Genomic DNA, 24604 nt, shown 5'->3' with positions numbered 1-24604 from the left:
TTTAAGCAAATAATAAAATAAAAATATACATCAACATTTCAGAGATGTAATTAAAGACTGTATTATAATGTTTATTTCTGAATTAGAATTTACAAAAAATTTTAGTATTTTAAACCATATTTGAATTGTAACATCAATTATTTTAACCAATAAACATCATCTAAGCTCTGTCTATCTTTCACTTCGATCCACAATATCGGCGCATCATAATAAAACATGTATTGTTCTTTCTACCATTCTTTAATTAGTGTAGTAGTTGGTTAAATCACTAATATTTGCTGAATGCATGTAACAAAAGGTGAATTGAGTGTAATGGAGTAGCTTGCCTTCCCACGATGAGCTCTTGAACTCCCGCAGGTGTTACGTAATAATAATACCTGCATATACAGGGTGTTCGGGATAAATTTGACATATTTATAATTAATTATATTTTTCCGTAAGTTACATGTATTAACACACACTTCTCTTCATTTAAAAGTTTGGACCCTTCTTCATTCATATACAAGATGTCAGAAAGGATGGATAGCTGGAACCCACCTGAATCATGGAAGAGAATAACTTGTATCATGATGATTCGTGCCCGCCATCAAAATAAGGATATTATGACTGCTGCCCAATGCTCCCTGAATACAGTAAAAACAATCAGGCATGAACTAGAGACTTGCAATGGTGACTACGAGGATGTAGCAAGAAGAAAGATCCCTAGCAGACGATCTGATTGCGTTCGTACAGCAGAATTCCTCGCAAATCTGCAGGAACAGATGTTGAAGAACCCTGGCATTGGAATTCGGGCTTTGTTCGTGGAGTTGCTAACTGTAGTCAAGCCCTGGATAACAAGGGTAGCCAATGGTAGGCCGTATGTATGGCAGCAGGATTCGGCCCCTTGCCACACCTCTGGGAAAAGTCAAAAATGGTTGTCTGAAAATTTCTACGACTTCACCAGTCCAAATGTTTGGCCTCCAAACTCCCCAGACCTTAACCCCATGGATTATTTTGTATGGGGCGCAGTTGAAAAAGACACCAATCGCACTTCCAGTAATACAAAAGCCCAGTTAATGGATAAAATTAAAACAGTTTTTGCGGCCCTTCCCAGGGAGACTGTAGCATCAGCTTGTTCGAGGTTCCGAAGCAGAATTGAAGCTGTGATCGATGCTAATGGTGGTTATTTTGAGTAAATCTTGTTGATAGTATTGTAATTAACTCTGCCTGTAATGTTTTTTTGTCAATTCATTAAATTTAATAGATACAAAGAAGATTTTCTTTTTCCTTACGAAACTGTCAAATTTATCCCGAACACCCTGTATATACTATGTTGTCAAAAGTATTTAACAACTCAAGCAGCAGCTTGTGTCACGAAATGGTGTTTCCGTTCATGGAAAGATACATCTTCGCATTTTGAATACTTATGGAAATCCTGTTGAATCCTTATGAGATATACCTGCTCCAGCAGGACGATCGTAACTAGCGCCGCAGACTCAACCGTGTCTTGGTTTGGAGCTTCTAGTGTGAGCAATCATTCATCTAGGACAATATCTCTGGCAGAAGTTTTTGCATATTTATGGCAAATCGCTCCGACAGCTCGAAGCTTCTGAGTTCCTATTCATTGGGTCATTCCTTGTAAATACAATCGGCACATATATTTATAATAAATGCATGTCATAAATTCCATGTTTTTCTCCTAATAGCTGTGTAAACAGTCCTATACGTCTTTCGAAGGGTCTCCATGGCTCATGAATAGACGCGCTCTTTGGTTGGAAAGAGCGGGTTTCGAATCCTGTCTATGACGGGAGGAACTTTTATCACGCCTTTTCAATCAAATTGTGAGTTAATTGGTCTCATACGGAGATAGAGCTTTTTTTTTTTTTTTTTTCTCCCTCAGAACAGGTAAACCAGCCTCGTGAACACACAGATCTATAGCCAAAAAATAATTTCCCTTAGGAGATGCAGCAGAGGAATGACGTAACGGCTTATTAATTCATCGTAACCCCTAATCAGAGGGATGGGTTGAATAAGATACGTCTTTCTATTATTAGGCAAGTTGCAACGAAATATTGCTTATCATGCGGATGTTTGAATATTGCAGTCGTGGTTTGTGATTCTCAAGGTCACGGCAATTATTTGTAACATGCTATTAATAACGAACATACAGTATATAAAAAAAATAGGCGCGTGAATCAAATTAGTTCTAATACCGCAACCATGCACAAGTGATAATGAGATAGCATGTCACGAATAAATTATATTGCAAAGGCATTTCGTGACATGCTTTGTATCTTCACCATGTTTCTACGAGTATTTACTGAAGCAAAACATGTTTGTTTTACTTCAATAAATAAACAGATAATATTTTTGTTTTCTTACCACATAGCCTTACCGCCCCATGACTTCAGCCTTTAATAACTCTGTTTGTCAAAGTAAAATGCATACTCATTTTCTTAAGACATAAATGTTAATAAGGATATCAAATTAAGAAACCGAATTTCATGACAGAGCATTAATTGTATGGGATTTTGACGCTTACCCCATATAACAGTCTCTTCGTTACATTCTAAACAGAGTTTAAATCGCCCAGCTTCGAATATATTTTTTTCGCTGTTATTAATACAATTAAATTTCGATTTTTTTTGGGAAAAATCTTCGGAGTTAATTAATTGAAAAATAAAAAAATACGGAAAACCGATTATTGAAAAGGTAAGTATATCAAAGTGCTTTTTTAATGCAATCATTGCAATATTAATCCGGGCTGAATCATACAACGTTCTAGAAGTCGAGAAATAATGGTATGAAATTATTGTTCATGAGAATAATTATTTTCCGTTTTCTTGCAGATTTGTAAACGTCTTTTGCTTTCTCTCGGTCAGCTTTGGTTCTAGTAAATAGTTCGTATGCTCTAATTCTACGAATGTTTCTGACAAGTGATATACTCAACGACTAACTTAAACAAACGAAAAGCAGACGATGCATTGAATGATTAAGTTCAATAATAGAAAAAAATATATACATGAAAGTATATTTAATTTTAGAGTTCTAGCTTCAACGCCCATTATGTTTCAAAATGGACGTTTTTTTTTTTTTTTTAATTCTCGGTCTTATTTTAATCAGATCAAAACGCTAAAAATAGTTATCTTATCTCATGTTTTTTAAATTCCTTCACTATCATCTTCATGGAAAATAATTCAAAATCAGTATCGCTACGCAAAATAACAAAATATTTCTCAACATTTAATACTGCACTACAATTTAGCTTTAAATTACCAACAATAAGGTAGTCAAGTGATAATGTTATTTACTAATTTACTTTTCTTTTTGGCTCTTGCATATGTGCGCATGTGCAATTAAATACTATCGAATAATTCCTTATCACTGAGTGGCCTTGTATGAGCTATATATTGATTCCTCCTGAGAATAAGGAAACACTTGTGTAGCTGAACTTTTACCGCGAGGAAGCGTTAAACCTTATAATCATCCAGTCAACTGTATATGCTGACTTGAAAGCTCAATTCCACTTAGATCATTATTACTTTTATTTGTGACCATAGCACTGCTTTTCTTCAACTAGACGCATCCACATTTCTCACTGTAAGTGATCGATTTCTTAAATCGAATTAGATTCTCATATTTCATATTAACTGTAAGTATGAAATTTATTATTTAAGAAACTAATTAGTTTTAATTTTTATACTTCGCCATTTGAAGCAGTTCGATTGTCGGCATATTGATTGTCATGTCATACCGCCTAACGCAATCGTGCTTGAGCTTAGTATTAATTTAAAATTTTCTTAATATTGTTGAATTTATTGTTGTTTGGGGAAGAAAAAAAAACAGCGATAGTAGTTGTTTTAAATTAATAAACAAATACATGGTTGACCGAGTGGTTAGCGTAACCGCTTTCCACTCAACAAGTTGCGGGTTCGAATTCCGCTGTGAGCATGGATTAGATTACTGACTTTATTAAGTTGTAATATCAAAGTACCGCGCGGTTAGCCTAGTGGCTTTGCGCTTTGCAACCATATGCATGGGGAAGGAGTGTCCCAGGTTCGATTCCCGTTGTAGACGTGAGGAATTTGAGGATCTTCCTCAGGCATAGCCAAGTTACCGGTCTTGGGCGCGGTCAGTAGGGTTTTTTCCGCCAGTTTATCTGGCGTTTTTTTCATCTTGCAAACAGGCAAACCGGCCCCATGAACATACGCCTCTACAATCAAAAACATATCCCCCCCCCCCCAGCGGCAGACCAGGCGACGGGTCGGTTGGGAGTAGTACTAACAAGAAGTCGCATCTAAAGTAACACGCGGACCCTGCATGGGAAGCGGGAATAACGCGTAGTAGAAGAAGATTAAGTTGTAATATCAAAACTATAAAGAAGGAATGGTTTTTAATACAAAAACTGAATATTTTTTTCATTACATGTAAATTTAGTCGATTCATTATTACTTTCATTTCATCACTGATCTTTTTATTTCTAGGAGTACATCCACTGTTAGAAGATGATTCTACACCGGATTTTAACATGCGCTATTTTCATCGTGTTCCTGGAGGATTGCTATAGCTTGGAAACAGAAGCCCGTGATACCGATGATTACTTCATACAACGAATTCTAAATGATATCCAGCCAGAAAATATAAGAGAAACTTTAAGGTTTGTTATTGATATTAAATCTGAATTGAAATAAAAAAGCTGTCAGTTTAATGTTTTTGATTCTTAGTTAACAATCGAGTAATGACCTGACTGATTAAATTCACTGGAAATAAGAATCCAATTGCCACTAGGGTTGGCACTCTTTCCTAAAAAAGAGAACTCTAGAGCAATGTTTCCCAAACGTTCAGTATCCCTTTTTAAAAATTTCGTAACACTGGTGTATCCCTCTCAGGAAAAGACAATTTCGGAGAAGTTAAATATTTCATTAAAACACGAAATTATAAAGTTTTTTAAATATTTGTTTACAGATAGCAGACGCAGAACATTGGAGAAGTATGTTAACAACAAAAAATTTCAACTTCAAATTTTTCTACGAGATAGATGAAAAGTGCGTGCGTGCGTGCTACACCCTTTTGCTCTAGATTATCCCATTACGTCATTCGTCAAGACCGTTAGACAATATCTGAGTCTGCCATTGCAAATCTTTTAATATTATTAAAATAATATTAAAAGATTTGCAATTAAAATTAATATAATATTAAAAGACGAGCGCTGAATGTGATGTTTCAATTTCCATACACTAACTTGTGCTGCACGTTAACCCGAATATTACGACACATCCGTTTCAATGAACAATTTAAGTATACATCAAGCAATACGAATGTATCTCAGATTTCAACTTAAAACAGCAAGCTATTCTTATATTAGACCCTCTATTATACAGTTAGCACATACCGAAAGTGATACCGCTACCTTAATGCTAAAAAATAACTTCAGATCGTTAAGATATCTAAATCTAAATTTAAAAGTTCCCATGAGACCACACGAATATGCAATTTCATTACCAATTAATGAGTACAGCTCAGTACTAAAAACAAAGAGCTAGTCACATGACTCATTACGTTTCATGTGCAAGTTAAGTCGAATGCTCGACCGAATTTTCTGTGGTCAGAATGACTTTGTAGTTTGGAATCGCAAATCTCTTCGTTCGATATAGTTTTAGTAAAATAATATTTTTAATAAAAAAAATGTTTTATCCGCTGACCGAAAGAATTACTTCAGATTCTTTCGGTCAATTTTCTGCAGACCAAACACGATTTGAAACTAGATTCGATTAGAAACTAGCATTTTCAAAGGTTTTATGGGTCAAAAAAGACTTAAAATTTTATACCATTATCCAATATAAAACTGATTGTCTGTCTTATTTTTTACGTTTGAAAACAAAAGTAATTTATGATTACTATATTGAATATTCAGCATTAACCTCGAAGTATTCTAATCCATAATGTCAGGATCAGTTAATGTATAAACACGAGTATTTCTGTGTAACTGATTACTAAAAGGGGGGGAAAGTATTTATTTAGGAAAATTAATATTTCAAGTGGTCAATGATACATAATGGAATTTTTCCTATCTTTTTTATTTCGTTTATAACAGATAACTATACTACGGGGACATTGTGTTCAAATCTCCCCGTAGTAATTCGCTGCCCTATGGAGGTGAAAAGATTTTTCCTCCCTAAAACTTTTTTTTTTTTTTTTTTCATTCCAAAAAACAGGCAAACCGGTTAGTTTACGTGCATAATACACTTGCCTCATAACCAGGGCCGGCGCTACCATTTAGGCAAACTAGGCAACAGCCTAGGGCTCAAGCCATGAAGGGGGTGCAAAACCTCAAGCTATGCTTTATTCATACTTTACTAAAATATCAAAATTAAACAGTGATATATGATTTAGGTATCGATTCTTTTTCCTTACCCCTCACACATCACACTATTTTACTATTTAACTCTCTTGGTTCTTTTTTGTTCCTTACCTAAATGACTTGAACTTACCGCTATTTAAAATTCAGTTAAGATAAATATTTAAAAGCGTTAACATTTTAAAATATTAAATATCGGCATTTTATAACCTTTTTTTTTTTGTTTTTGTAAATGAATTAGAACAGAAAATTTTCAAATTAAGTAAAAAAAAAGAAATAAAAAATCCCTATTAATTTAACCTGAAAGACAATTTTATTTTGTTTAATGTCGATTAGAAACATTTTAGTTTATGAAATAAGGGACGCACTTGTAAACTTTGCCTAGGACGCAAAATAACCTGGCACCGACAGTGCTCATAACCTTAGTTTCTTCGGAGTAATCCAAATCAACAGCGACAACAGATATTCCCCGGATGTTAATATAATGCTAAAGATAAGATAATGTTACACGATTTAGGATGTTTAAGCCCCTTATGAAAAAGACATAATTGTAATCTTAAAACAAAAAAAAATAATAAAATAAAATAAAAATGTAATATTCAGAACCAATTAACACATCTAAAAAGAAACAAATAAACAATTAAAAGAATTTAACAACAAATTTTGAAATGTGGAAGGCCACTAAAATTGCACTATACAAACTTAGTACTGAATAACTTGGAATTAAGAAAATAATACAAAGTGATTCAAATAATGGCTGCGTGTATCTTTCGATTAATTATGTTAATACTATTGACTTTATAAAATTTATAATTTGTGTATTTCTAATTCTTCACGTTTAATAACTCGTAGTTTGATTATATGTGGTATTTATTAATTATATTTAGCTAAATCGGTACGTGAAATACTTCACTGAGGACTTTTTCACCCTAGTGTACGGAGGGAGAAGCATTAGGCGGACAGCTTGGCTGGATTCGCACCGGTTGTGGCAAGAGTGATTAAGATTGGAAATTGTGCGTGCTCTAGATACTTTAGCATGATAAGAAAGATATTGGTCATCTGTCTATATATGATAAAGCAGTTTGTTAGTTGTCGACTTAAACGGATGTGACGACATGTGTTCATGACAAAACAGATTCTGTTTACCAACAGCAACCAATGCATTAAGTGCTTGATATAATCTGAAAGATATTGTCAATATTTATAATGGGTCAGTATTTTAAATTTAAAATACTGACACTTTTCTCATTGCAAAATAAGTATAGTACTTAAGTATGTTTTTTTTTCTCTCCAAATAATTGATCGGTTTACGAGTGTTATGGCGACAGGCAATCCACACTCTGTCAGAGTGAGGATCGCCTCGCCTTTTAGTCTATAGCTCTAGTATTTATTCATAAACCTTCATGCATACTCTTTTGCTGTATTTGAAATCAGTGTGTATATATATATATATATATATTTTTTTTTTTTTTTTTTTTTTTTTTTTGAAATAATTTATTTCTATCTTTCTTGACCATACATTTTCCTAATTAGATTCTTGTCCAAAGAGCCGCACATTGCAGGCACGGAACAAGATAACCAACTGGCATTCTACATTCGTGATCTCTGGAGAAAGCAAGGACTTTTTGATAATGTTGAAGTTGTTCCTTATAATATACTACTCTCCTATCCCGATGAAGAAAAGCCGAATAAGGTAATACTCCAATTAGAATATGTGTAAGATTATATATATATATTAATAACATAAGTTTGAATCTTTGTAAGACGACGTTACTCAGATTTTCTTAAGGAAACTTCATTTCCGAAAAGATAGGAGGATTTGTGACGTAAGACTGCAACACAAATAAAACTAGTAGCGCGTATCTCTCTCATACGAAATCTCGTAAAATGAGAAATTTAATTCGGAAATTTATGTCACATCCGTCTCTCATCAAATGGAACTTTCGAAACTTTATTATTCTTACAACACACCTGCATAAAGTCAAAACACTCCTCACGGAGTGAGGCAAAGAAAAAGTTATACGATTGTAATTTGCAGTAAACAAGCTTTTATAAACGCGATTTCCTGGGAACATCTCGTAAACCAAACCCTTTCTCCTACGAAATATCTAATTTTTGAATATAGATGTAGGGTCATTTTTTACGAATTTTAACATCGTATTGTAAACAACAACGAAAAAAAAAAAATTAATGATTTTTCTCAAAGATAGACTAGGCGATGATTTTTTTTTTTTTTTACGTGGTTTATTCTTCGTCGATTAAACAAGGAACTGAGCATACATAGAGTATGGTGAACTTATATGTGTATGCGTACGTATCTAAACAAGGCAGCATAAAAGCTGTCTATAATTTCAAATAATTTAGAATATAACGATTTTAAATTATTACAATATATAAACCATGCGAAAGGTGAATAGTTGGCTCATTGTGGCTAATGTCGTGTGTTATTTAGTTCATATTTTTCTGATTATTTATATAAATAGTTTGCAGTGTATTTTATGGCATATGCCTGTTCATGACTGATCAGAAGTATCTGAGGATTTGTGGTGAGCAAACTTATTAAGTTGTCGTGATTCTTTCTTGGATTTTTTAGAAGTTTTGAACTTTGTTGAGTTGATAAGCCTAATTCAAAAGTGCGAACTGATCACACAGTAAATTTTAAACGACAAATTTCTTATTATTTTTATGACTCTAAGCCCAAATCGAGTCTTTGCTTCCTGGAATTGTTGCCTCCAACCTGTCTGTCCAAAACTTTATCTCTCCAGGTTGGAAATTGTAATATGATGTTGCTATCATGACTAAGTCCGCGCGGTTAGCCTAGTGGCTGTGCACTTCATAACCATATGCCCGGGGAAGGAGTGTCCTAGGTTCGATTTTTTCATCCCGCAAGCAGGCAAACCGGCCCCGTGAACACACACTGACTAAAGTCATGAATACCTCCAATAGGGATGCAGTAGAGGAGTGCCGCGCCGGCTGCATTATTTCGCTGTAACTCCTCATTAGGAGGAGATCCAACCCGTCTGAATCAGATGGAGGGGAGAGATAGATAGGTAGATCATGACTGAAGATATCTATCCATCTTATTCTAAGTCTTCCTTTTTTTTTTTTTTTACCAATAATTTTACTATTTATTGGTTTAAGAATGCTGCCTTTTTCCCATACGAGAAACATGTCGTACCCACTGCAATTTTTTAACTTGATGACACTAGATATTGTGGGTTATAAAGTTGATATATCTGATTCTCCAGGGACCATTATCATTCATTTGTCTAAATATTTTTCTAAGGATTTTCTTTTCAAAAGCTGAAATGAAATTTTCCACACTTGCCGTAAATATCCAAATTTAATATCCATCGATTTATATGTTTTTACTTTAGTCTTCCAATGAATAACTTTTGAACTGAGTACACATGGGAGAGAGCGAGAGAGCCTGATTATCTATCTTCATTCGATAACTTTAAAATTGCTGACTTTAAACTTAAGTGAGCAATTTTAATTAATTTATAAAAAATGGAAACTCTGCGGATTTCTTTTGAAATGAAATAATCACCAAACAGTATGCTAACGTTTTGGTCATTATCATGTGAGGCTTTGGTACAATGTTTCACAAAATGTGGCACACTTACCCTCATTGGTACGCGGAGGATATAGGGCATTTTTTTTCTTTAAATAATTACTTTTTTTTTTTTTACTTTTATATTTTACTCGCCGTATTGTCGCAGATAAGTAAGTGTATTCTGCAGTTAATTTTTTGATAACTAAAAAAATTAAGTTTCTAACAAAATGTCTCTTGGCACGTATCGATTGACCTCCATTAGGACCGCGTTTGGTTGAAGCATGATTACGTTCCAACTGCCTAGTTCGAACTGTTGTTTGTATTAAGTTTTAAATAAGTTCGAACCACTCGGTCTGAACTCGCTGCTAAATTTCATTCGTCTTATTAAACTTTTTTTATTATTAAATTATATATACGTATATATACGTATTAACAAAAATTAAATTTCATAATTTTTGTTAATACGTATTGTACATACACTATCTACCAATAATTGTCCGGACACTTTAGCAATTTACAATTGATCCCAGCAGGGGAACCCTAATATCGGGTATGTTCATTTTTAGCTTTGATCACCTCCTGCACCCTGTGAGGGAGGGTTTCCACCAATGTCTGGCAGATATCAGGTGGAATTTTTCTCCATTCCTCCATCAAACCAGCACTGAGTTGAGCGAAAGATCGAGGACGTGCTGCTCTGGACCTCAATCGCCACTCCAATTCGTCCCACAGGTTTTCGATGGTGCCGCGCAGGCCAGGGCAGTAGTTTAACACCCGTCTCTTTATACCATTTCATAACAGCTGCAGCTTTGTGGCATGGGGTATTGTCGTCTTGATAGTAACACGGGTCTGTTCAATAAAAACTCCACAGTGTAGACAGTACCTGATTATCCAGACTATCAAGAGCTGCCTTCATGGAACCACGAACAACTCCAAAGCGGCTGAATGCACCCCACATCATTACTCCTTCATCACCAAACTTTACTAGAGGTACAACACACTGTAGTAACAAGCATTCACCGGGCTGCCTCCACACGCAAACCCTGCCATCAGACTGGAAACAGGAGAAACTTGATTCATCGCTCCAGAGTACCGTTTTCCGCTGGCCAGTTGTTCAGTTCACATGCCCTTTGCACCAGGCCAGACGAGTCGCCTTGTTCTTTGTTGTGATGTTCGACTTGTGTGTCGCTGCTCTTCTGTGGAAACCCAGTAAATGGAGTTCTTTTCGTATACAGTATTGGTGCTAACCATGGTACTACTGGCGCACTGGAACTCATCACGGATGGTTTGTGCCGATTGTAGCCGGTTTTTGCGTGCCACCCACTTTAACGCCCTCCTGTCCATTTTCTGGGCCGCCTTGGTTGTTTGTTTTCCTGCACTAGTGATATCAGAACGTCTCCATTTGTTGATCATATCGCTAACCGTTGATTTTGGATGCTCCAGTTGAGCGGCAATACCACATGCTACCAACATTGGTAGTATGTCCACATGTGACAACCCACGATGACACCGCTCTCTCTCTCTCTCTCTCTCTCTCTCTCTCTCTCTCTCTCTGGACGTCACTGAGTTCACTTCGTGTTGCCATACCACTTGTATTCAAATGTTACGATGAAATACTGTGTATTTCATCGTAACATTTGAATTATTTAATTTATTAGATACACTTCGGATCATTAAACTAGCGGCCATGTACCTTTTGCCTAGGCTGCTAATCTGTTTAATTCATCCTGCAAGATCTCTACATCACCTTCATTTACTATTGCTCTTCCCAGTTTTGCATCATCAGCAAACAACTGAATATTTGCTGTCAGATCATTTTCTATATCATCGATGTACAAATTAAACAATAGCACTGAGCTTTAGCATACCACAAGCTAGCTGCCTTTCCTGAACTCAACTCCTCCACACACACCATTCTTTGATATCTGTCCATCAGCCACATTCTAATTAAGATTACCAGATTCAAATCCATCTTCATTTTCTCCAATTTATGCAATAGAGTTCTACTTAAAATGCTGTCAATTGCCGATGCAAAGTCCAGAAGCATCATGGAGTAGCCATTTCACTGTCCAAATCCATTGTGACTTTATTATAAAAACTAAACAAATTACGAAAGTAAGACCTAGCCTCTAAAAAAAACCATGTTACCCCTTATAAAGTATCCTATTCTTAACCACTCAGTTAGGATTTCTGAGTTTTACCAATTTCTCCAAAACGTTAACTATCAATTCTATGATGCTGATTGTCTATTATTTGCTACTTCTGTCTTGGAGCCTCCTTTATGCACTGGAACTATTTTGTACTCTTTCCACTTCATTGGCAACTTTCCAGTACTGAGGCTTAGTACTGGAAAGTTGCCAATTAAACAGCTTGGTCAGAGCTGATAATACCCTTTCACACTCTCATAATACACATGCCGATATGCCATTTAATCCAATGGCTGTGTTCTCGTTGAGGTTCTGCAATATTTTAAGAATTTCAATTTCTTTGCCCTCCATTTTCTCTCATCAGTCAATGTCACATCTGGCATTGCGATGTCACCACGTAGACAGCACAAAATGCTCACTCAGTAATTTATTTATTTGGTGTGCTTAAGTTACCAAGTCGCTATCAACACTTTTTAGTAATCTTACCATAGGCAGTGCTCCTTTTACTTGATACATCGCGAAATAACTCTTTACAATTTCTTATGACCCTCGTCATCTAGTTTTCTCTCATAATTAGCTTTGGCCTTCTTCACCATACAGGTCACCCTTCTTGCCTGTGCCTTGTACTGCTAATGGGCATGCTGATCACATTTTTCTTTATATTCCATCTACAACTTTTTCTTTTTCTGTAACCCCCGTTCAATGATGCTCTTCATCCATCTAACTCCTACCTGATTTATCTTTCTATCTCTGAGTATACATTCTGATATTGCTTTCTTGAAACGTCGCTTGACTTCCTCTTATACACCAAAAATATCTCCCCCCATCCAAATGCTTATGCCATTGCACAAATTTATTATTATTATTATTGTTGTTACACTGTCATTTCCATGGAATCCTGAGACTCATCATATCCAAAATATCAATACAATATCTATCGTATTGTTCCTTGAAATCATTAACAAACAAACCACTCACAAGTGACTCAGGCAACCCATTCTATTCGTTCAACTCTCCAAGAGAAAAATCTAGTCCTCACGTCCTTGCTGACTACACTCTTACCCAACTTGCAGGGATCACCTGTTATTCTTTCCCCTCTTGCGAAGTGCTGAAACATTTTCCCTGCATCAATCCTATGAAATCCTTTAAGCAGCTTAAATGTTTCTATCATATCCCCGGTTTTTCACCTATCATCCAACTCTTGCAATCCACAAACCCTCAATCTATTCTCATATGAAACATTTTACAGACCACTCACCTCTCAATTCTCTTCACCACTTCCTCATCACCAAGACACCCAAGCGACTAGATCTGAGGATAGTTATCCAGATGTAGTCGGATCAAGGCTTTATAAAGAGGAATGATAACTCTCTTATCTCTGCTTGTTGGTGTGGTCTTCAATTACCAGGTAATCCTGTGAACTACACCGACTGCCTTAAGAATATACCCTCTAAGCTTCAAATATCTATCTACTACTACCCCATTCCCTGGCTTTTTCAATTTACTGGAGTATAGTTCCCCGAATGTGGTATACAACTTCTAATCTTTGCATCCCAAAATGTATGACTTTACACTTTATCACATTAAATTGACATCCATTATTTTTTATCTATACACGCAGCCTATTTAAATCATTCTGTAAGCACTCTACATGAACCTGATTAACTATTATCCTGCCTAACTTTACATCATCAGCAAACAACTGAATACCTTCCTTGAAATTATTTCATATATCATTTATGTACAAATTAAACAGTAGTGGTCCAAACACAAAGTCCTGCAGCCCACCACTAGTCACCTGCCTTCTCCAGGATTCTTTCCTCCATATATTACTTTTTTTAATATCTTTCTGTCAGTCACACTTTTATCTATATCACTGGTTTCATATTCATCTCCATTTGTTGCAGTTTGCGTAACACAGTTCCGCGTGGAATCCTGTCATATGTCTTTGCAAAATTATCGTCGTGTAGTTCCCTTTATCCAACTCAAATATCAAATTCCCTTTATCCAACTCGGCTGTCGCACTATAAAAAGTTAGCAGATTACTAAGGCATGACCGACCCTTCACAAAGCCTTGTTTCCTCTCGTAGAGTATCATGTTATTATATAACCACCCATTCCCGAATTTTCTTTATGATCAACTTTTCTGGTACTTTTACCTCCACTCCTTACATACTGATTGGTCTATAATTTACCACCACAGACTTAGCATAAAGAATAATCGAAGGAATTATTTTGCCTTCTTATTAACTTATAAATATAATTGTTTAAACTTGGAGAAAGTTTGATTTTAAACAGGCTATTGAGGCTAATAGCATATGTAGTTATACAGTAAACACATTTCAGATAAATGGAATAAAGGATTAACAATTACTCTTGAAAAATCGACCGTATAGTTCACACTATTTCATGGAATAACATACAGTGTTAGGGTTATAAACTACAAGATGGCAGAAGTTGTCTGTATTCTCGTCCCCAATATAGCTGTTTTAAATCATTGTAGCCTTAGATCATCTAGCCACGGCTAGATGTGGTTGGTTATTCGTCTGTATTTAAAAGTTAAGTTTAAAAGGTCTTCGCTTATTTCCTTTGACGTATAAAAGATGTTTGCAAATTTATTTATTCTTCGCAAAAAAAAAGTTCAAATAAATGCAGTAAATTTGCAGAACAGTTATTTGCAACAAATCGTATAGTATTAGGAAAGGAAGAGGATGCATAGATGCAATATTTACATTACGGCAGATAACACAGAAAAGAAAGTAGAACTTGTCTGTATACTTATTTGTAGAGTATGAATGCATAACATGCTAAGTTGTGAAAATTAGTGGCAAATATTACAAGATGAGAATATACCAGAACACTTTATAACAGAATAAAAATCCCCTATAAAGATACAAAGATATGTGTAAAATATGTTGGAGGACCAAATTTTGGAGTCAATCAAAATAAATAAAGGAAAAACAGGACTGTAAGCTGTCATTAGTGTTATTTAATATTTACCTTAACAAAAACATCCGGGAACGGAATAAGAAAATAATCAGAAATATTCTAATTACTAAAAGATGTCAGAAATATTTTAATTACTATAAGATTAATACAGTTATATATGCATGCGATTAAATCACTGATGTCTAATTTAGAAGAAAGATTATGGTATATTGCACATCATCTAAATATAAATGCAAAAGCGCACAGTCTAAAAATCTGTCTCAATTAGGGTTGCCACCTGTCTCGAATTAGGCGGGACATCCCGAATTTTAAGAAATTTTCAGCTTCCCGAATTATACCTAAGCGGGATAACTTATATATTTAAAATACAAATATTATTAAATCACTAATACCGGTACCAATGTATTCAATCTTTTAATTTTTTATAAGGTTAGAATTACATATTCAACTTTGGCTTTTTCATTTTATACATTTAATATGTTCATTGCCAATCACGCGTTATCGCGCGATGCGAGTTCTCACCAAACGGCCGATCACGTGTTATCGCGTGGACGTCGCTAACTAAATAAAAAAAATAAAAAAAATTTGGCCACCACACGAAATTCCAATTTCCAGCTTGGCAATAAAAGTGTTAAAGGAGAGGAAGACTTTCATATTCGATAAGTGTGTCCCTCTTTGGACTTACCAAAAGGTGGCAACCCTAGTCTCAATAGAATGTGTCACAGCGAACTTAGAATATTTAAATATCATGAAAGAGCCCAAAATTATTGAGAGAGTTACAGAATTCAAGTATTTGGACAATGTTGTGTCCATCCATCCATCTTCAAAGCCCACCTTTCCTAATTGGGTTGTGGGGGAAGCTGCTGCAAGAGGGCCTTCCAATGGTCACGATCCTCCGCACCAAGCTCAGGTGTTCTGGTGGAACTTCCACACGTGTCCACCCAAGGTTTTGGATATAATATATCCAAAACCTTGGGTGGATATATTGCAATTCTTCATGCAAAATATATCCTACACGTTCTTTTGAAATGCCTATAGTCTCGGCAATTTCACGCACTTTGACTTACCGGTCATCCAATATCATATCGTGTTCTTGATCAATGATTTTTGGTGTTATTACACTTTTTGGACGTCCTTCACGTGGATCATCTTCAAGGTTGGTACTGCCACGTTTAAACTCGGCAGTCCATTTCTTAATTGGTGAAAACGAAGGAGAAGAGAGCCCATAAACTTTTATGAACTTCAAATGAATTTCTTTTAGCGTTATAGCTTCTTTTACAAAGAATTTTATAACCACACAATACTCAATTTTAACTATTTCAAGAAATACGGACAATACTTTTGCTTCAGACAGCTGTATAAAACAAACTGCGTGATAGAGTGACTTGCAATTTCACATGGATGCTTATGATAGATGTACCAACTCAGAAAAAAAATTGTGCCGATAGTGTTGTCATCTATGGTTGAGGCCAAGAACCTTTCTGACTACCCTCGTATATAATAAAATGACATGGAATTATAAAAAGGCATTATGAGAGAGAGAGAAAGAAAGAGATATGAAAAAAAAAAGAAAAAGAACTAGGGATTCATAATATACGTGGGCGGTCTGAAACGTTCTAGGCCTCGACCACAGATGGCAACGCTATCGGCACGATTTTTTCCCCTAAGTTGGTTCACCTGTCATAAGCATCCATATGAAATTGAAAGTCATTCTATCACGCAGTTTGTTTTATACAGCTGTCTGAAGCAAAAGTACTGTCTGTATCCCTTGAAATAGATAAAATTGAGTATCGTGTGGTTATAAAATTCTTTGTAAAAGAAGGTTTAACGCCAAAAGAAATTCTTTCGAAGTTCATAAAAGTTTATGGGCACCACTCTTCTCCTTCGCTTTCGACAATTTAGAAATGGGCTGCCTAGTTTAAACGAGGTTGTACCAGCCTTGAAGACGATCTACGAGAAGGACGTCTAAAAAGTGTAACACCAGAAATTATTGATCAAGTGTACAATATGGTATTAGATCACCGGCGAATCAAAGTGGTGAAACTGCTGACACTATAGGCGTTTCAGAAGAACGTGTTGAATGTATTTTGTATGAAGAATTGCAAATAAGAAAGCTTTGCGAAAGATGGGTGTAGCGCTTGCGCATAGCAGATCAAAAATGCACTCGCATGAACAGTGCTTTGTGCGTCTTAACAAGAATAAACGGATTTTGTGTATTTATTACTATGGATGAGACTTGGATTCACCATTATACACCAGAATCCAAACAGCAGTCAAAACAGTGGAGAGAAGCCGGTTGTAAAGTGCAATAGAAGACAAAGTCGATTCCATCAGCAGGAAATGTCATGGCATCTGTGTTTTGGGATGCAAAAGGTAATTTGTTTTTTAATTGTCTTGAAAAGGATGAAACAATAAGGGAATATTATTCTGATCTTTTAACCAGACTAGACGAAAAAAATCGTGAGAAAAGATTTGGTCTGTAGAAGAAAAAAATCCTTTTTCATCAGGACAATGCACCTGCCCACAAAGGTGTTTTGGCGATGGGAAAATTAAGGGATTGCACTAAGAATTGTTGGAACATTCAACCTATTTCCCCAGATTTAAGAGATAGAAGTCAGAATCTCCATCTGACTTCTATCTCTTCCCTAAAGTAAAACACTTTCTCGCTACTCAGCATTTTTCTTCGAATCAAGAGGTGATTGCAGCTGTAGAGGGGTATTTTGCAGATCTTACTGAGACCAATACAGGGATGGGATAATGGGGCTAGAGAATCGCTGGTATAAATGTATTAGCCTTAAGGGAGATTTGTTAAAAAATAAAAATAATTTTGAAATTATAAATTCGTTTTTTCATTGTTAGGCCGAGAACTTTTCGGACCACCCTCGTAACAACCAAAGCAACACTTGTTCATGAGAGATGGGTTTCGAACAAAGGGGCAAACAAAATTAGAATCTGCCCAAATGAAATCCTTAGTTCATTCTTCAAATAGACATAAGATGATTAGGTGATCAGAGAAACATGGGGATCAGAAGAAAAAAAAAAAGATTTGGATATATGGTTGATGGATTAGAAATATCAGCGAAATTGGAAAGAACATTCGAAGAGAGGAGAAATGTCTGACACAAGATTACGATTATAAAAACTAGCACTTATTATGCTTCAGTTAGAAAATGTCCAGAAGTTGTTCCAGATAGAAAAGATAGAAATAGATCATTTCGATAAATGTTCCTTGTTGAATATAAAAGTTCATTTTCTTCTCCAAAGGAAAACAAAAAGAAGAAATAAATAAAAGGCATTTTGCTGATAAAAGAGGAAGGTATGCGAAGCAGCTAAACAAGAAAACGTTAAAAAGACATGTTTAAGTTAAGGGATATTACATCCCATATCGTTTCTTAGCCGAATAAGATACTCAAAGAGTTTCATGCCGAATATAGTAGAAACTATATAAAGTTCGGCGATTCCAAACTAAGCAAATACCTGGATACTGCAGCAACTGACCCTAAAGGTAGTGCAAGCCGAGGCAACTCATGTCTAAGGTGGAGCAAGCTCCGATCACTATTCTTGATATTTACTCATAATGTGAACTTAGCTCCTAGGAGCTGTATTTCTGTTCTACATTATGAGAGAGGGTCACTTCCCAGACCGGTTTCAACTTTTATTGAGGTCTCATCAGTGAGTAGGTAGACCTAGTTAATATCAAGTTTGTAGCGAACAGAACTTACAACCCTTCTTACAACCTGCCTATATGTCGTATGTCGCCGAATTGAAGCCTTTGGCTCTTCATATATCTAATAATTTATAAGGACACCTCTTGGCAATACTCATAGAAGGGTTGTAAGTTCTGTTCGCTACAAACTTGATATTAACTAGGTCTACCTACTCACTGATGAGACCTCAATAAAGGTTGAAACCGGTCTGGGTAGTGACCTTCTCTCATAATGTAGAACAGAAATACAGCTCCTAGGAGCTAAGTTCACATGATGGGTAAATATCAAGAATAGTGATCGGAGCTTGCTCCAGCTTAGACATGAGTTTCCTCGGCTTGCACTACCTTTAGGGTCAGTTACTGCAGTATCCAGGTATTTGCTTACGTTTGGAATCGCCGAACTTTATATAGTTTCTACTATATTCGTCATGAAACTCTTTGAGTATCTTATTCGGCTAAGAAACGATATGGGATGTAATATCCCTTAACTTAAACAAGTCATATTCGCCGAATTGAAGCCTTTGGCTCTTCATATATCTAATAAGTTAAAAAGACAGCCTTTTAAATTCACAATTGAATGGTTATTCGTCTGCCTAAGTGTGTGTGTGTGTGTGTGTGTGTTTCTCCGACCCAGCAACTAGGCATCCTGGCCGTTTTGTCTAGTTGCAGGATGAAAACCCAAGTTTACGTGAAGAAAAAAAAAAAAAAAAAAACTCTTCCAATTCATACGAGACTTAACTCAACTTACATTGAAAAGACCTGATGAAGGTTCTTCGCATTCTAGACACGATTCAAACCTGTCTTTCCCACCACAGGGCGTTGTAAGCTGACTAAACTATGGATGCTGTGCAATATATTTCATATGTTCATGAATTTCATATATATTTGTGCCCATATGTTAAATTCATATTCTGATTCACCGGTCTAATTAGCTGAGGGATAGAATCTCCACTCACCCACTAATACATTCTAAGATCAAATCCGCTACCACTATGGATATTTGTGAGGGAAATGAATTTCGTTCCAATTTCGAGACCACACCTCAGCTTATGGAAGGCCTAAAGTGGCTTGAAAAAGTTTCATGTTTGGTCTCTAGAACAGGATGTCTAGTTATGTAGAAAAATAATAAAATAATAAAAAAGTTAAGCCATAATCCATCCATAGGCTAATATATATAGTACTATAAGCAAGGCCCCACATCCTGAAGCGGGTCCCCAGGCCAGGATTTTTGGCAGGCCCCCCTACCTATCGCTCAGGTTAAGGACAACACATTGCTCTACACGGTTTAGGATCAATTAGTTTAAATGATAACACAAAAGCTTAGCCAAATCATTTTGGATGCACAAAATTGCTAGGAGATTAAGTCATTCTTGGCTATATCTAATACCTGAGAAATTCCCATTATGAACATCTCCAATCTTCATGTTCTCTCCTTGAAATGCTAAACCTCTGGATGATAAAAATAACTTTACATCTACAATCCATTGCAGAAGTGCTCTCCACTTATTTGTTTCATATTGAATTTGTAGTTGTAAGTCTTTATCGATTCCATGTCATTTCAATGACTGCAAAAGGGATTTCCAAGCCAGATATTGTTTTTTGTGTTCGGCACTATTTTCGTGAAGATGCAACAACATACAACTTTTTCCAATGCTTCTTGACGGAAATCCTTCTTGGGCTAAACTGCTTAAGTTTTCGTTATTAGAGTCGCAAAAAATACGACATGGTAGACAATAAAGATTTTCTTTCGATACACCCCATGTTAACCATTCTCTTGGAAAATGTTCCCTTGTTCTTTCATCTTTCATTTTCGTATAGAGCAAAAAATCTTGAAATTTCATACCATTAAGACATCTTGGCAATTCCTTATAAACCTTTTGGAATTCTTGAAAGCTGATAGTTCGTACTATCTCTTGCCGCATGTTGTTTGAGATTACTCTGTGTCAAATACTAGGGTCATCATATTTTATATCAGATTTTTCAACAGGGCCTGCAACTGAAGCATCAACTATCATATTCTTCATAGTCACTCCTCCCGCAGGTTTTTCACTTGCGGCCTTTTCTTCCGTTGCAAGAGGTTCACATGTAACAGTCGCTTAACTTTCGACTACTTTATGAGTTTCGATTTGACACTGATATTCTGTTTGGATTTCAATATCACAAACATTATCACCACCTTCACTATGATCAGTACTGAGAACTATGTCCTTTTCATTTTCAGATTTTAAAAAAATTTGGTTATGAATTGACGACCTCGTGATGCTTTCGATTTTCTCTCTCTCGGATTTAATTTTCCTCTTCTGAGCTCCGGACTTATGTTTGTACTTTGAATCAGACATTGGGATTTTATTTATTTTAACTAGAACGTCTTTGCTTGCTTGAGAGCAATTTATTTAAATATTTTTAATATCTCAAATTTGTATGATCTGAAAAAAAAAAAGTAATTGTTTGTTTCACAAAAAAAAAAAAATCATAACTAAAAAAAGCTTTATATTTTCTTTTACTAACTAGCAAAATTTTAATCAAATAAGACAAATCCTTCTCAAATAAAGAATTTTGTAGAAAATTTTCAGTTTCTTGAGATCAACTTAACCTACTAAAACTATCAAATAAAGCTTTCTCTTTTATGAATAAAATAAAATTCTCTCAGCATCCGTAGTATAGGCACCGGTAGGGTAATGTGCTGGTAACATCGGGGCTGCGTTGGCATTGAACGACGGCGTGCATAGAAAGCGAGACGGACGAATGAAAACCGAAAACTAAAGTAAATCCTTTCGATTTGGAAAAGCAGAAGCGTAACCATAAGTCTGAAAAGATGGATAATGGGTTGGAAACGATTGCAAAAAGCTAGTAGTCCTTCTCAGCACATATTCACTCTTATTTTATAAAGTTTCTTTTTGTCTTTTGTTAGTCTCACATAACTGGCCGACCCAACTATGGGCCCCCTAATTCCTGGCCTCCAGGCGTGAGCCCTGTCAGCCCTACCCTTGTGGGGGACCATGATTATAAGTTTACAACCTTCGTAGATGGAAATCACACAGATAAATACGAGTGAACATAGAGGAATATCATAGCGTGGGTTGAATTGGAACCGTATACTTTGTGTGTGTGTGGGTGTGTATCCTGATCTTGTTTTCCCATTTTCTCTCTCTCTCTCTCTCTCTCTCTCTCTCTATTTAAAACCTTAAGTCAGAGAATGTTCACTTGTTTACTGTACTGTGCTGCTCTAACTACGGATGTACGCATGTGCAGCTTTTAACGTAAGCGCCTTCGTTCTTCCCTACGGTATTTATAATATAGACTTGTTCAAGGGCACACCAGTAGTGTCCGGCGCCTGTGTGCAAAACTTTAGTTGGCGCCCCTATCCCCCCCCTCCAATAAAAAATCATTTTAAAAAATGTTTTTTTTAAAGTATTTCCTCCTCTTTGGCGCCTTTACTATCCTGGCGCCTGTGTGCGTCGCACACATTGCAGATATGGCCGGCGCGCCCCTGGGCTTGTTATGTTCGCGTGGAGCTTCATAGGCTTTTGGTTGGTGTGACGAATTTCAGTTTCTTTTGATCTAAATTACGAGTAGTAGTCAGATTTGTTTAATTACATTGAAAGTAAAATCATGGCGTGTATTGCCATTGGAACCCATTTAATGTGTGTGTGTGTGTGTGTGTGTGTGTGTGTGTGTGTGTGTGTGTGTGTGTGTGTGTGTGTGTGTGTGTGTGTGTGTGTGTGTGTGTGTGTGTGTGTCCTGATCTTGTTTTTCCATTCTCTCTTTCTCTTTAAATCCTTAAGTCAGAGAATGTTTACTTGTTATGACACTGTACTGCTCTAATGGAAGGAACTCATGGGCAAAATGTACTGGATTTAGTGATGCGTCGGATATAACGTAATTATTAACAACATTTCAACATCGGTTGGTGATAGTGATCATCTAGTCCTCACCTGGGAGGTGCGAAAGCATGCACAACATTCAGAGTGAAAGGATATATGTGGAACTATAGGGCAGGAGATTATGAAAAAACTCAGAAAACAGCTTGAAGGAATTCTACGAGAAAAAGCACTTGAAGGAAAAGAGATTAATATGGCGTAGATCATAGTTAAGATGTATACGGTGATGGCAATAATAGACTGTGTGCCTAAATCAAAAACGTTAACAAAATGGGTGTTAAATGGATGAATTGGGAAATTTAGCAGGAATTTCAGAAGAAGAGAAGATTATGGAGAAAATATAAACTTCGAAGATGTGAACAGTTACCTGAAATCTATAAAGTGCAAGCAAGAAGAGTGACAGGTATAACAAGAAATGTGAAATTAGATTATGAGAAGAGACTGGCGAAACAGGCTAAGAAAAATCCCGGAGAATTTTTCTGTTATGCAGATAGCAAAAGAAGTAATGATTATGGAAAGATAACTCTGCTAGATAGAGATAGCACAAGATAACCAAGGAAAAAGTTATTGTGGAGTTATTCCGTGATAATTTTTGTTAAGGTTTTTTCTACTGATGTAATGATACTCTTCTAAGGAAAGGAAGTTGAGGAATCAATATTTCAGCCTGTTCCTTTGAAGGTGAATGAGGTAGAAGTCTGTGATTGTTTAAGTCATATTGATGTGAATAAGGCTATTGAACTAGACGTAATTTCACCACGTGCTATGAAAGAATGCTAAAGAACTGACACTTCCGTTCTCTGCTACCCAATCAAATTCAGATAATTTGTCACCCATAATAATAATTACTCATTTAGTACTCATCGAGGTAATTTGGTGATGCATTTCTTCATCGCCAGCAACTAGTCAGGATTGTAGGAATATCTCAAATATTTCATCCTGTTTGTCCTCCACTTCACACCAGATGACTCAGTTATTGTTGAGTCTAGTGTCTTCAACAATCTCTAATGAGTGGAAAGAGGGCAATATTGTTCCATTGCATAAAGATGGAAGCAAAACAGATATTCTAAATTACAGACCAGTTTGCATTTCTGGAGTGATTGTTAAGATCTTTGAGAGATTGGTTAACAGTAGAATACAGAAACCTCGCTTAACGCGAATTCGATATGCGCGATAATCTGTTAGCGCGACTGAGTGAAATGATACCATTTCCCGCTTTTTTATTAACGCGAAATTATTACGTCACGTAAAAAATTAACGCGAGCGATTTTTTTTTTACGTGACGAGAAATTTTTTGTAGCCAGTATACAGCGAGCGGCAGCACTTGTCAATGCAGCAGGCAGTGGCAGTGCTGCGGGTCGTCAGTTGACTCAAAGCTGTCATATCGCAAACGCAGGTGCAAACTCTGTTCTTTTGCTCAATCGCTTTTCCTTCATTTTGCTTTAATTCAGATACCTATAAGGCTTATTATATTCAATCCTTGATATGGAACAGAGAAAGACTGATAAAGAAAGCGGCAGTAATAAAAATAGAGAAGAAAAGTAATCACGTTAAAGGAAAAGCTGGAAGTCATTAAGAGATATGAAAGTGGCGCTAGTAATTGTGCGAGACCTGCGATATAGTTTGGACTATATTAAATAAGAGGAAATCATACAAAGAACAATGAAAAGTTGCTACTGCTACAAGTACAAGGAATATTCAAACAAAAGCTCTCAATATTTTTATCTCATTGAAAGAGACCTAATTTCAAGAAGAATGTGAAAGCTTATCTGCGCGATTAGGATTGTTTGACCGTTTTAAAAATCTAGCTGGACTGCATAACGCAAGAATAACTGGGGAATGTGCTAGTGCTGATAAAGATTTTGTGGCCAAGTTTCCTGAATTCCTGAAGAATTGCAAAGGATAATTCAGAAGGGTAATTACGACAATCGACAAATATTCAACTTCGACGAAACTGTTCTATTTTGGAAATGTAAGCTAACAAAAACCTTTCCTATTTAAAACTGAAGCATCTCAACCAGGATACAAAGTATC

General features: G+C 36.0%; 1 protein-coding gene across 2 annotated transcripts in view; it reads left to right on the top strand.

The window, feature by feature from the left end:
- Nucleotides 1-2402: 2402 nt before the first annotated feature.
- Nucleotides 2403-24604, top strand: part of LOC150104694 (N-acetylated-alpha-linked acidic dipeptidase 2-like) — a 346412-nt gene continuing 324210 nt past the window's right edge. The window contains exons 1-3 of one of the 2 annotated variants that reach the window (XM_090395882.1): nucleotides 2403-2691; nucleotides 4464-4636; nucleotides 7871-8030. In XM_090395882.1, the coding sequence (XP_090252008.1) occupies nucleotides 4485-4636; nucleotides 7871-8030 (312 nt within the window). In that variant the 5' untranslated portion in view covers nucleotides 2403-2691; nucleotides 4464-4484. Of the gene's footprint in view, nucleotides 2692-3375; nucleotides 3580-4463; nucleotides 4637-7870; nucleotides 8031-24604 lie in introns of those variants that run through there. The other variant, XM_090395881.1, reaches the window with a different exon arrangement.

The sequence above is a fragment of the Typopeltis vanoorti genome, chromosome 7 (assembly GCF_054136105.1).
Source record: "Typopeltis vanoorti isolate ZY-2024b chromosome 7, IOZ_Tvanoo_1.0, whole genome shotgun sequence".
Lineage (NCBI taxonomy): Eukaryota > Metazoa > Arthropoda > Arachnida > Uropygi > Thelyphonidae > Typopeltis > Typopeltis vanoorti.
Note: the sequence above shows the minus strand (reverse complement) of the source record. Positions and strands in the feature narration are given on the sequence as shown.